Below are 14,887 nucleotides of genomic sequence, written 5' to 3' on the forward strand. Positions count from 1 at the left end.
GTAAAATAGTACCTATTTCATAGGGTTGTTGTGATCTTTAAATTAGGGCATCTGTATCGATTGACTCTTAACAATGAAACTAATACAGACTATTTGCATTTAAGCGTAAAGAAGGAGCTAAGGAGCAGACGCCAAAGCGAATTTCCTCGGGTAGCACCCCCCCCGCCCCTCCCAAGGTTTGACCCCGCCCACACCCCCCAGGCAGAGCTGGCGGCCTCACCGCGCATGCGCTCGGGGAGCCCTGAGCCGGAAGATGCTGGCGCGGCCGCCAGGAGACGCGGCTTAGCCGCGGGTTCTCTTCCCGGCTCCCAGAGGCCCAGATTCGGACAGAGGGGCGGGCGCAATCTGCATGCGCACGCACGCTCCGGTCTCGATGGACCAAGATGGCGCCGCCGGTGGAGCACGTTGTAGCCGATGCAGGGGCTTTCCTGCGGGACGCGGCTCTGCAGGTACAGGGAGCTCCGGCGGAGAGGAGCGGGGTCTGGGCTGGTGGCCCCTAAAGGAGCTTGGGAAATCGGGCAGCGCGCTGCGTGGTGCGGGCGGTTGTGAGTTGGGCCGGTCTCCCCTCAGGACATCGGGAAGAACATCTACACCATTCGGGATGTGGTCAGCGAGATTCGGGACAAGGCCACGCGCAGGCGGCTCGCAGTCCTGCCCTACGAGCTGCGTTTCAGGGAGCCCTTCCCGGAATACGTGCGGCTGGGTGAGTGTCTCTGCCCGGTGTTAATGGCGAAGCTGGTTCCCGGGTTGATGACTGAACCTGCTCTGGTTCTAGTCGGAGTCCGGATACTTTATCAGAATTGATTTAGAAACTGCACGGTCGGGCAGAAATAGAGACACAGATGGAGAGAACAAACGTATGGACATCAAGGGGGGAAAGTGGCGGGGGGTGGGGTGGGGGTAGTGGTGGGATGAATTGGGAGATTGGGATTGACATGTATACACTAATATGTATAAAATGGATAACTAATAAGAACCTGCTGTATAAAAAAATAAATAAATTCAAAAAATAAATAAGTAAATAAAAGAAACTGCACGGTCTAGGAGACCGTGGTGGGAGAGAGGAGTTCTAGGTCATGAGTCAGCCAGGCCTTGCCAGTTACTAGTTATGTTCCCTTGGGAATATCACCCAGATGCTCTAGGCCTCGGTTGCCTCCATCTGTAAAATAGGATTAACAATAGTACCTACCCCAGGGGTTGCTGGGAGCATTAAATGAGGAATAATGTCACTCAGCACAGTGTCCAGCGCTTTGTAAGTATTCAGTAAATTTGTTTGGATTAAAAATAGAAGATGGGAGGGAGCTGCAAGATGGAGGAGATATGGGGATATATGTATATGTATAGCTGATTCACTTTGTTATACAGCAGAAACTAACACACCACTGTAAAGCAATTATACTCCAATAAAGATGTTAAAAAATTTTTTTTAAATAGAAGAACCCAGATCTCTTACTCTCGCCCATTTCTTTTCAGTAGATAAGAGTGATGACTGTTTTGGATATGGAGGCCAGCCTCAAGTCAGAGAAAGGGATGGCTTTTAGGCCATACATTAGTCCTGAAAGAAAACTAAACAACTCTCACTTGGCTTAGGAGTCAGCGTTGTTCTCTTGTTAGGAATCAAGGCAATGATCCTGCCCAGGAAAGGACCTAGGTGGTTGGAAGTGTTTTAGGGTTTAAAGGCTGATAATGGAGATGTTGTTACCTACACTATTTGTGACTTCTTTAGCTTTTTCCAGCATCCTAGCTGTGTGATCTTTGACAAGTTACTTATCTTTTTGAGGAAATACTAACAGTACTTACTTCATAAGATTTGGCTGAAGCATTCCCACTCCTGGGCATATATCCAGACAAAACTATAGTAATTCAAAAAGATACATGCACTCCTATATTCATAGCAGCACTATTCACAATAGCCAAGACATGGAAACAACCTAAATGTCCATTGATGATGAACAGATAAAGAAGATATGGTACATGTATACAATGGAATACTACTCAGTCATAAAAAAGAACGAAATAATGCCATTTGCAGCAACATGGATGTAACTAGACATTATCATACTAAGTGAAGTCAGAAAGAGAAAGACAAATAACCATATGATATGACTTATATGTGGAATCTAAAATGTGACACAAATGAACCTTTCTGAAATAGAAACAGGATCACAGACAGAGAACAGACATGTGGTTGCCAAGGGGAAGGGGGTTGGGGAACGTTGGGGCGAGCAGATGTAAGCTTTTATATATAAAATGGATAAACAAGAAGGTGCTACTGTATAGCACAGACAGCTATATTCAATATCCAATGATAAACCATAATGGAAAAGGATATTTTAAAAAGGGATGTATGTATATGTATAACTGAGTTACTTTGCCGTGCAGCAGTAATTAACAACATTGTAAATCAACTATACTTCAGTTTAAAAAAAAGATTTGGCTGAAGGATAAAATGAAAAGTTTTAAACACTGCCTGATACATAGTGAGTACCCACCAATTTTTTTTTTTTTTTTTTTTTTGCGGTACGTGGGCCTCTCACTGTTGTGGCCTCTCCCGTGGCGGAGCACAGGCTCCGGATGCACAGGCTCAGCGGCCATGGCGCACGGGCCCAGCCTCTCCACGGCATGTGGGATCTTCCCGGACCAGGGCACGAACCCGTGTCCCCTGCATCGGCAGGCGGACTCTCAACCACTGCACCACCAGGGAAGCCCCCCACTAAATTTTAGCTGCTGTTAATTAATAGCTGCATTTTTAGAAAATGTGAGCCATATACTTATTGTTCCTTGTGTAGCAGAAGACACCTTTCTGTTAATGTGTCAAGATATTATATGTGTTTGTTATTGATGTCTCAGGAGAATAACAATAGCAACAGCTGGAGTTTACTTTGTGTTAAATAGGGATGTGGGTTTTCTTGTTGGGTGGGTTTACATAAAAAACTGTCTGATACTTGTTACAGAATAACCCAATATTTTTGTTTCATGATAGATGACAATTATTGGCTGAATCAGCTTTCCGTCCCATTTTGGAATCTGATCATTCTATTAATATGGATTGTTAGAGAATTTTATTGCTGGGAGAGAAGAGACCTTCTATTCAAACATAATACCAAAGTCTAGATAAGGAACTCTCATTTGCAAACATTATGCTAACTTCTGTTGACTTTCTATTAACTTTGTTCTGTTCCTTCATCTGCACTCAGTAAGGACATCACTGTAAACCTAACTGGCAGAAATCTTGGTGATAGAGAATACAAATGTATCATTTATGAATAGAAAAAGATCAGGAAATGGATGAAAGTGTTAAGAGGTTTTTCTTGGGATACTGATCCTAAGTTCTTTTCATACTTTCATTATGGTTATCCAAGGTCATATAGCTCTTTGCTTTTAACTGAAGTTGGGAATCTCTTGTTTACAGTGACTGAGTTTTCAAAGAAAACTGGAGACTATCCCAGCCTCTCTGCCACAGATATCCAAGTACTGGCACTTACCTACCAGCTGGAAGCAGAGTTTGTTGGGGTGTCTCACCTAAAACAAGAACCAGAAAAGGTAAATAAGAAAGATTGTCGGTTTTATCTGTTTTAACTTTTTATTATGAGAACTATCAGATGTACAGAAGTAGAGGGAATAGTATAATGGACCCAGTGTCCCCATCATTCTGCCTCCACAGTCGTCAGCTCATGATCTGTTTTCATCTTTACCCAACCTCAGCCCTGAATATTTTGAACTCAGACAGCCTAACATTTCACTGATAGATATTTCTTGGTGTGTCTCTAAAGATAAGGTATGTCTCTTAAAAAAATAACCACAAAACCAATATTACACCTACACAAAATTAATAGTAATTCCCTGATATCATCAAATATCCAATCTGTGTTCACATTTCTCAATTATTTTATAACAATTTTTAAATAGTTTACTTGTTTGGATCAGGATCCAGATAAGGTTCATACATTGCAATTAGCAAGCATGTCTCAGTCTTGACCTGTAGGTTCTTGGTAAGGTTGGTTAAATTTAAAAATGCAGGGCCTCCCTGGTGGCGCAGTGGTTGAGAGTCCGCCTGCCGATGCAGGGGATACGGGTTCGTGCCCCGGTCTGGGAGGATCCCATATGCCGCGGAGCGGCTGGGCCCGTGAGCCATGGCTGCTGAGCCTGCGCGTCCGGAGCCTGTGCTCCGCAACGGGAGAGGCCACAACAGTGAGAGGCCCGCGTACCACAAAAAAAAAAAAAATAAAAAAAATAAAAAAAAAAAAATAAAAATGCAGGGACTTCCCTGGTGGCACAGTGGTTAAGACTCCCTGCTCCCAATGCAGGGGGTCCAGGTTCGGTCCCTGCTCAGGGAACTATATCCCCATGCTGCAACTAAGAATTCACATGTCGCAACTAAGAATTCACATGTCACAACTAAGGAACCCGCCTGTCTCAACTAAGACCTGGTGCAACCAAATAGATAAAATAAATTAAAATAATAAAATGCAGAAAGTAAAAATATTCTCTTTTTTTTTGGCTCTTTTGGGTCTTCGTTGCTGCGGGCAGGCTTTCTCTAGTTGTGGCGAGTGGGGGCTGCTCTTTATTGTGGTGCACGGGCTCTAGGTGCGCAGTCCTCAGTAATTGTGGCTCACGGGCTCTAGAGCACAGGCTCAGTAGTTGCAGTGCACGGGCTTAGTTGCTCCATGGCATGTGGGATCTTCCTGGACCAGGGCTTGAACCTGTGTCTCCTGCATTGGCGGACAGATTCTTAACCACTGTGCCATCAGGGAAGCCCCTCTCACTAGTTTTTTAAAAATAGAATTCTTTTCCAGAAGCAAGCAAGAAAGAACACTTTAAATGATTACCATTTTTTTCAACTCTTGCTACCTTTAAAATTCTGGGTTCCTGTTGTGCTTTTAGGGACTTGTCCAGCTTGGCTAAGTTGAAGAGACTAATGGTTTTGTGCCTGGACCCCATTGCCTGTTTCCAGGCCAGGGGATTTTGAAAGATAGATTATTAACCTTATATTGTAATAAGTAATTTCAAGTAGTGTTTGCAAAGAATTACTTGATCTCCACTGTCTTAAGGTCATCAAAACTGTAGTGGGCTCATGATTCTATTCTAGTCAGAACTGCCTTCACTTGTTTTCAACCAAGTGTAGAGTCCTCCAATCCAAGAAGTCTAAAAGTGATGCCTAAAATATAGACATCTGTGTGTCACCAGAATGTTTTGGGGCGATTGGAGTGAAGGGAATAGTTTTATATAAACTCTGACTTTGTGGCTCAGCTGGGTTTCTGCTTTGGCATCTGTCAATTTGAGATTCCTAAAAATTGCCCTTTCCTGCAGTCTTTTGGGCAGGAGTTAGCTGTTTTGTATCAGAAGCTTTAAAACAGCCTGTCTTTTGACCCAGCAATTCCACTCTTAGGCATTTATCCTAAGGATATAACCAAAGATACTTCCAAGTTTTACACATAATGATGTTCATTAAACCTTTATGTCTAGGGACAAAAAAGAAATGTCCTAAGGTGGTTATTTGGTAGTAGTGGAATCCCTGAATAATTCTTTATGGGCTTCCCTGGTGGCGCAGTGGTTAAGAATACGCCTGCCAATGCAGGGGACACGGGTTCGAGCCCTGGTCCAGGAAAATCCCATATGCCACAGAGCTACTAAGCCCGTGCGCCACAACTACTGAGCCTGTGCTCTAGAGCCCGCGAGCCACAACTACTGAAGCCCATGCGCCTAGAGCCCGTGCTCTGCAACAAGAGAAGCCACCGCAATGAGAAGCCCACGCACCTCAATGAAGAGTAGCCCCCGCTCACCGCAACTAGAGAAAAGGCCGTGCGCAGCAACAAAGACCCAACGCAGCCAAAAATAAAAATAAATAAATTTATTTAAAAAAAAATTCTTTACATATATTTTTATGTTTCCCACTTCTTAAAAAACATTGAATATCTTTTATTTCAATAACCAGGGGGAAGTATTTTGTTTTCTGTTTTTTAAATTACTCTTCCATGTTGAATTTTCAATCTGTATTTCTTTGCTTAGAGCTGTCACTTTTTTCTTTTCTTTTTAAAGGTTAAAGTGAGTTCATCAATTCAGCACCCAGAAACTCCTCTACACATTTCTGGTTTCCATCTGCCCTCAAAGGTAATTTCTTAGACAGGCCAGGCTCTTCATGCTCTTTTCTGTTACATGTCAGATCTCCACAAATTGTCTGTTTAGAGGGAATCAAATTTACCTAGACAGATACCATAGTTTGTCCATCCTTGTCTGATCTGGCTTGTATATCGTATATCATTTCATCTATAACCCTCTCAATTTTCAGGTTTTAAAATTATTTTTCTTTTAACTTCAGCCTAAACCCGCACGAGGAACAGTAGAACATGGACACCCAGTCGGTGAGCCTGAGGACCTAGAATTCAGTTCCTTTGTGTTCTGGAGAAATCCTTTGCCTAATATTGATCATGAACTGCAGGAGCTGCTGGTAAGGCCCTGCTTTATGATCTCCTGATGACAACAGACTAGCGTCTCGCGGCTGCTCCTGTGGGCGAGAAGTTTGAATTCTGTTAACGTTTCAGATTGACAAAGGTGAGGCTATTCCAAGTGAGGAGGAGAACGAAGAGAATGGATTTGAAGAAAGGAAGGACCAAGACAGTGATGATGACGGGGGTGGGTGGATAACCCCCAGCAACATCAAGCAGGTCCAGCAGGAGATGAAGCAGTGCGCCATCCCAAAGGATGTGCGGGTCGGCTGTGTGACTACAGACTTCGCCATGCAGGTGGGTGGAATGGGCATCGGCTGGCCCTGGGCTTGGTGTCATACCTGTTACAGGCAGTGGTCCTTTGGAGTTCTGGGGGTGTGTACAGGGCTGTTGTGTAATGCTTCTTTTCCTGGCTCTAGAAACTTTGTCTGTGCTCTTTGGTAATTTTTAGTTTTGCTTGGAGGTTAGGGAATCATAGTATACCTATAGAATGTATGTGGTATATTAAATTTCTGATGTTCAGTATTCATGATCTGTTGCTGCTTTTCTTTCAGTGTGCGTAACGTTCTGTGCTCAGTTAAGTATTTGGAGACTGTAGAGGTTTTCAGTCCAGAAATTAGTGTATTTGCTCTGACACAATAAATGTCTCTGTTAAGAGAGATTGCTAAAGGAGGCCTTGGCGAAATGATGATCACAGTCCATGGCACTTGAGATAAGAAAAATCTGGGTCCTTGTCCTAGTTTACATGTCTTGAGAGGTATCCTAAGCTTGCTTTTCTTTAGCAGAAGCCCTCTATGAGCCAAACCAGGGTTTGGGAAGTTCTTTTAACTGTGATTATGCAGATATTAAACAATTCTTGGTTTTGCTATGAGTTCAGTTTCCCTTTAACTTGTTGGTTGCAGAATGTCCTGCTCCAGATGGGGCTGCATGTGCTGGCCGTGAACGGCATGCTGATCCGCGAGACCCGGAGCTACATCTTGCGCTGCCATGGCTGTTTCAAGTATGTAGCCGATAACCTGGGCTCAGTGCCCCTCTGTTGAACACTCCTCTGTTCCTTAACCTTCTACAGACTTCTTGAAGGAGAGCCTTGCCTTGTGTGCAGGCATTCCCTCCACCTTGTCACTCCTAGTCGGGCCAGGTTCTGCCCCCACCAGGGCACAGAGGTGGCCAGTGACCTCCCACCTGACAAAGCCAGGGCGCGTGTTTTTTGTTGTTGTTGTTATGCGGGCCTCTCACTGTTGTGGCCTCTCCCGTTGCAGAGCACAGGCTCCGGACGCGCAGGCTCAACGGCCATGGCTCACAGGCCCAGCTGCTCCGCGGCATGAGGGCACGTGTTTTTTGTCCTTACCTTTGTGTATAGGATTAAGGGTGTGGGTTCTGGAGCAAAGAGCCCTAGTCGTTTAGCAGTCAGTGCTGAAATGTTTATGGATGGGATAATGTCTGGGACTTGCTTTGAAATAAAACAGAAGTGGGAGGAATGGGTGAGGGTAGAGATGAAGCTGGGTGATGGGTCCATGAGGGTTCATTGTGCTCTTTGGTTTATGTTTGAAATTTTCTATTTAAAAAAAAAATGGACTCTGGATCCAGACTATGTGGGTTCCAATCCAGATTCTGTCTCCTAGTAGCTGTGTGACTTTGCAGAAGTTGGTCAGCTTCTCTGTATCTCAGATTCTTCTTATGTAAAATTAGAAAGGTGGTTGTGAGGAACTAGGGAGATCGTCACATAAAAGAGTGCTTGTCTGGCGCATAGGAAGTGCTCCGTTGAGGTGAACTGTTTAGTTCATTGACCATGCCCTCCTCCCCATTTCTTTTCTGCCTCATGAATTGGTTTTTCTCGTGGTGAGGGCTGGTGTTGTGTGGAGAGGCCCCCGGATACGAGATCTGGTTGGAATGGAAGAGATTATACTGCAGCCCTGCTGTTGAGTGAAGCGTGGCCCTGGGAACTTGGTGGCTTCCAGCCTTTCCACAGATTCAGTCTAGACGTGGTGGCCATCATGTCGGGTATCTGGTGGAGCCCCTTACTGTGGAGGCCTGTGTGCACTGCTTTCCGAAGCAGTAAGGTGTCTCTCCCTGTGTCCCCAGTGCTGTTCCACTGACGGTGGAGTAGCCTGGATGAAGCCCGGCTCCCCCACGTGGCTCGGGGCCCGTCTCTGTTACCGTCCTCTGCAGGTCTGCTGGGGAGCCAGTCCTCAAAACTGCCTCTGCATTCTTTGAATCTTTAGTGTGTAAACGTGCCAGGCTCATGACGGTAAAGCTTTTTGCTTCATGAAATCTCATTTCCCCCATTGTCCTTTGTTACAAAAGCTCTAAGTTCCTCAAATTAACATTCGTTCTTAGAAACACTTGGAAATGTTCTCCATTCTTGTTAGATTAACCCCAGTGACTGAATGGTTTCTTGCACAAAATAATTATTTCCTAGCCCCTGTTGCTTAGTTCACTTGCAGAGACTTCAGGAAAGGGCCTGGCTTCTCTGGCAGTTTCATGCAGCTCTTGTGTCCTTATCTCTGGGAACTGAGGGTGAATTCCTCAAGGACAGACACCAGGGCTCCTGCTTGGTCCCTGACAACAGCAGCTTTGCCTGCTCAGGGTCCATCGTTGGGCCTTGAGCCCATTCACCCATTCAATCATAGCAGCTTTGATAGTGTTTCCTATTGGTTAGTAAATTCTCAGCACCTCCAGAGCCACCTCCTGGCTTAATGCCTAGGCTGATACTTGGGCACAAGGTATTCAGAAATAGTTGAGTAATGTAATAATATGACCCTTGAGAAAGTATGGTGGTGGTAAGAGCACTGACTCTGGAGCCAGATTCCCTGGGTTTATACCTGCCACTTACTAGCTCTGTGACCTTGAGCAAGCTGCCTTACCTTGCCTTCGTTTCCCCATCCGTAAAATGGGGAACCCAACTTCATAAGGTTATTTTGACATTAAACTTGTGGAATAATGCCTAATAAAATTCAGTAAGAGTTCATTATTACTGTAACAACATTCTGCTCAGTTTTCTTACTTACTAACTTGCTTCTTGTGTCATTTACCTTTGCCGTGGGAGCCGTGCAGCAGCAGTGTGCTTATATCAGCAGCGTGAGGGCAGGCGGCCTTGGTCTGGGATGTGTGCAGTGCAGTTCAGCCTGTCCCCATTTCTTGTGTCTCCTCTGAGGCCCGAGACTCACCTTGTGCTCTGGGGATGGGGTTTGCTGCCTCTGGCTCCAGTGTGATGCATCTCCTTTGTTTCTGCAGGACAACATCTGACATGAGCAGAGTGTTCTGTGCACAATGTGGAAACAAGACACTGAAGAAGGTGTCTGTGACCGTCAGCGACGATGGAACCCTGTGCATGCACTTTTCCCGCAACCCTAAGGTGCTGAATCCTCGGGGCCTCCGGGTGAGTGGCGCATCTCCTGCTCCCCTAACAGCAGGGCCCAGGTCGGGGAAGCGAGACCTTTTAGCACCAGGATCGAAATGATCAGAGAGGACAAACAAACCCTCCTGGTTTCTAAAGATAGTTATTGAAAGCCTGTGATCCAGGGACCAAGGCAGGTGGGGAGAGCTCACAACTCAACCTCCCTGTGAGGTTTTAGAGGACTTTGCAGTCTAAGGAGAAATAACCAGTAATTCCACACGGTAAAAAGCAAGGGCCAAATATATGTGGGGTCACCAAGAGGGATGGTTTGCAGGACGGTGGAGGATGGATTTGTGTGGGAATGTGAGGATGGGTAGAATGTCAAGAAGCTTCAGGAACCACAAGGGAAAGTTGTGTAAATACTCAGCACAAGAGTCCTGGGCTGGATACACAGCGGGGTGGATTTGTTTTGAGGAATCAGGAGAGAAGGGTTGACAGGCAAGTATGAGTGTGGCTGACCTGGCTCTGAGTTCTCCAGGTATGGTGCATGCCACTAACGTTAGAAAGGTTTGTTGTTTTTTTTTTAACTTTCTATTTTGAAATAATTTTTTTTAATGGTATCTTGTAGGTTTTTAATACATTTATTTATGTATGTATGGCTGCGTTGGGCCTTCATTGCTGCACTCAGGCTTTCTTTAGTTGTGGTGAGCGGGGGCTACTCTTCGTTGCAGTGTATGGGCTTCTCATTGCGGTGGCTTCTTTTGTTGCTGAGCACGGGCTCTTGGTGCGCGGGCTTCAGTAGTTGTGGCACATGGGCTCAGTAGTCGTGGCTCGCGGGCTCTAGAGCACAGGCTCAGTAGTTGTGCACGGGCTTAGTTACTCCATGGCATGTGGGATCATCCCGGGCCAGGGCTCGAACCCATGTTTCTTGCATTGGCAGGCAGATTCTTAACCACTGCACCACCAGGGAAGCCCCGAAATAATTTTAGATTTATAGAAAAGTTGCCAAAAATAGTACAAATAATTCCCATTTAGCTTTCACTTAGATTTCCCAATTTAATCACCACTATATTTGCTTTATCATTTATATGTATGTTTTTTCTTTTCCCCTAAACCATCTGAGAGTAAATTGTGCATGATGCCCTTTTGCACCTAGATACTTCAGTGTGTGTTTCCTGAAACAAGGACTTCGTCTTAGATACCCACAATACAATTACCAAAACCAAGAAGTTAACATTACTTCAATACTATCTAATCTGGACCATATTCAGACTTTTTTTTTTTTTTCTGGCTGTGCCGCGTGGCACGTGGGATCTTAGTTCCCCGACTAAGGATCGAACCCATGCCCCCTGCATTGGAAGTGCAGAGTCTTAACCACTGGACCGCCAGGGGAGTCCTTAGACCATATTCAAACTTTGCCACAGATTTCCTTTACAGCAAGAGAAGGGGGTTTGTTTGGGGTCCAGGATCCAGTCTAGGATCACACGTTGCATTTCATTGTTGCATTTCATTGTCCTGTCTCCTTAGTCTCTTTTAAACTGAAATAGTTTCTCAGGTCTGCTGACTTTCATGACCTTGACATTTTTGAACAGTTTTGAAGAGTACAAAGCAGTTACTTTGTAGACTCTCCCTTACCTTGGGTTTGTCTGGTGTTTCCTCCTGGTTAGATTCAGGCTGTGTCCAATTTACTGCTGATAATAACTTTGATCACTTAGTTGGAGGTTTCTTGTGTAACCACAATATAATTACCAAAACCAAGATTACCGAATTTCCTGCAAGGTTATTATCTGTAATTAATAAGTAACTTAGAGAAAGATAGTCTGATACTGTGTGAATACTGTTTCTCATCAAATTTTTACTGGTTAAAGTCATCTGAATCAGTTTTTACAATGAAGGTTGCCAAATGGTGATTTTCTAATTGCATCATTTCTTCTCCATATTTATTACTTGCCATTCTGCTGTAAAGAGGAACTTTCCCATATATCATTTATATGAGTGTGGTCGCATGGATTTTTATTGTAGTCTGTAGGCTGTGATCCATTGCTATCCTTATTTATTTTGATACTCAAACTGTTCATGGAGCCCCTTCAGGATGGCTTCTGTGTCTTTTTGATGTGCCCTAGTTATTCTTTGAACATTTTTACTTTCTGGCACAGCAAGCTGTTCCGACTCTTACACCTCCCTGCCTGTGCCCTGGAATCAGCCATTTCTCTAAGGAGCTCTTAAGTTTTTAGAAGCAAAGATCTGGGCACTGGACAATGGGTGTGCTCATTGTCCTAGGGTGTCATTAATTCTAGGCCCACAGTGGACAAAGATGGGAAATATTGTATATAAATACACATATTAATATTTTTTCTCTTATCTGTATTAAAAATTGAATTTATAACTTCAGTTTCAGTTCAACACCACAGAGTTCATTCTAGCCCTCCCTCTAATATCCATAACACCCTTCATAACACCATTTTCCATAATTATAATTTTGTTCAACTGGAGTGTGTGTGTGTGTGTGTGTGTGTGTGTGTGTGTGTTTAGTTATTTCAGAAGTGCTAACCTATACCATTATGAAAATGGTACCTGCCTACTAGGGTTCTGTGTTTTAGTGTAATTCTTTCTGTCTTTTGTTGAGGGAATGTAGTCAAAATACCATGTTGCTTTTCATCTGTGAGGTGAGAGTAGGCTCAACTGGGAAGATGCATGTCATGTACTCAGTGCACAGTAGGCAGTGACGATAGACTCCTTTGGTGTCGTCTGCCTACGTGCAGAGTTGTCAGGTAAGCTTTACGTAACAGGATCTGATGTGTATAAGTACGAATCCCCGTCCTCCTAATGGCCTTTCCTCGTCTTATTTGCAGTATTCACTCCCCACTCCCAAAGGGGGCAAGTACGCCATCAACCCGCACCTGACCGAGGACCAGCGCTTCCCTCAGCTGCGACTCTCCCGAAAGGCCAGGCAGAAAACTGACGTGTTTGCCCCTGACTACATAGCTGGGGTGTCTCCCTTTGCAGAGAATGACATCTCCAGCCGGTCAGCTACCTTGCAGGTCCGAGACAGCACCTTGGGAGCCGGCAGGAGACGGTTAAATCCCAATGCTTCCAGAAAGAAGTTTGTGAAGAAAAGGTGAAGCGTGAGCTCCACAGGCAAGCTGGACTGATGCTGTGACTGCCCAGGAGACCCACGTCTCAGGTCCCCAGCTGTGCCAACTCCACAACCACTTGGACACAGAAGAGGCCTGGCTTCTATAGTGCTGCCCCAGGACTCAGTGTGGTGCCTCGGGTTGGGTTTGTGGTGGAACCCACCATCCCTTGGGCTGTGTGCATCCAGAGAGCCGGGATTACTGCCATGTTGAGGGGACTTTGATTAAAACAGAAGAAACAGTGCCTGGAACAAATCTTCAACCTTTAAAGAAGGGAACTTCCAAGTGATAATGTATTTCTAATAAATATAGTTGCAAGCTTCTGTGCATTTTCTTTTTTCTATTTTTTTTTTTTTTGCTTCTTCTTAGGTAATTTGAGGCAAACACTTACTTACTTAAGGTGTGCACCAAAGATCAAGCATTTAGGGCTTCCCTGATGGCGCAGTGGTTGAGAGTCCGCCTGCCGATGCAGGGGACATGGGTTCGTGCCCCGGTCCGGGAAGATCCCACATGCCGCGGAGCGGCTGGGCCCATGAGCCATGGCTGCTGAGCCTGCGCGTCCGGACCCTGTGCTCCACAACGGGAGAGGCCACAACGGTGAGAGGCCCGCGTATTGCAAAAAAAAAAGATCAAGCATTTAGGTCTATCTTTTTGTGGGAAAGTTTATCATAATAAAACTAAGAGCTACCATATTTTTTTTTTTTTTTTTTGCAGTACGAGAGCCTCTCACTGTTGTGGCCTCTCCCGTTGCGGAGCACAGGCTCCAGACGCACAGGCTCAGCGGCCATGGCTCACGGGCCCAGCCGCTCCGCGGCATGTGGGATCCTCCCGGACTGGGGCACGAACCCGTGTCCCCTGCATCGGCAGGCAGACTCTCAACCACTGTGCCACCAGGGAAGCCCAGAGCTACCATATTTTAAAATAAATTTATTTATTTATTTTTGGCTGCGTTGGCGTTGCCGCGTGCGGGCTTTCTCTAACTGCGGCTAGCAGGGGCTGCTCTTCATTGCGGTGCACGGGCTTCTCGTTGCGGTGGCTTGTTGCAGAGCATGGGCTCTAGGTGCACGGGCTTCAGTAGTTGCGGTGCGTAGGCTCAGTAGTTGTGGCTTGCGGGCTCTAGGGCGCACAGGCTTCAGTAGTGGCTCACAGGCTTAGTTGCTCTGTGGCATATGGGATCTTCCCGGACCAGGGATCAAACCCACGTCTGCTGCATTGGCAGGCGGATTCTTAACCACTGCGCCACCAGGGAAGTCCCTTTTTTTTAACTTAATTGAACCATGTCAGTCATCCAGGTAAATTCAGTATTCTACTACTTAGAATCTCCCATTGTTAACATTCTCTCCCATTATTAACATTTCTCCTCATTTGCTTCTTCCCTTTCTATACACAGAAGCACACAAAGGAAAACAATGTTCTTTTACATAATCACAGCACAGTGATCAAATTCGGGAAATTTAACATTGATACTATTATCTAATGTATAACAATTCAAATTTTACCAAATTGTCCCAATACTGTCCTTCATAGCATTTCCCCCCAAATCTAAACAGTTTCTCAGACTTTGTCTTTTGAGAAATTGACTTTTAATAGTATAAGCTGGGTTTTCAACATGTCCCTCCATTTGGGTTTGACAGGATGTTTCTTCATGATTGGATGGAGGTGGTGCACACTGGGCAAGAAAGCTACATACGTGATCATTGGTCCTCAGTGCATCACCCTAAGTGATGGTAACTCATTACTTGTGAATAAACCTGCCAGGTACAAGATTTCTAAGTTCTTGGGCTTCCCTGGTGGCGCAGTGGTTGAGAATCTGCCTGCTAATGCAGGGGACACGGGTTCAAGCCCTGGTCTGGGAAGATCCCACATGCCGTGGAGCAACTAGGCCCGTGTGCCACAACTACTGAGCTTGCGCGTCTGGAGCTTGTGCTCCGCAACAAGAGAGGCCGCGACAGTGAGAGGCCTGCGCACCG

At 45.3% G+C, this 14,887-nt stretch overlaps 1 protein-coding gene across 1 annotated transcript; it reads left to right on the forward strand.

The window, feature by feature from the left end:
* Positions 1-383: 383 nt before the first annotated feature.
* NOB1 (NIN1 (RPN12) binding protein 1 homolog) lies at positions 384-13,268 on the forward strand (the record flags this gene model as incomplete). The annotated part of the gene is made up of 9 exons (XM_079724033.1): positions 384-449; positions 571-703; positions 3,413-3,543; positions 6,037-6,111; positions 6,320-6,448; positions 6,543-6,743; positions 7,349-7,446; positions 9,681-9,825; positions 12,636-13,268. The coding sequence occupies 9 exons, from the start codon at positions 384-386 to the stop codon at positions 12,903-12,905; spliced, it is 1,248 nt and encodes a 415-aa protein (XP_079580159.1). The 3' UTR covers positions 12,906-13,268.
* Between the last annotated feature and the right edge of the window lie 1,619 nt (positions 13,269-14,887).

Source organism: Hyperoodon ampullatus (assembly GCF_949752795.1).
Source record: "Hyperoodon ampullatus genome assembly, chromosome: 18".
NCBI lineage: Eukaryota > Metazoa > Chordata > Mammalia > Artiodactyla > Ziphiidae > Hyperoodon > Hyperoodon ampullatus.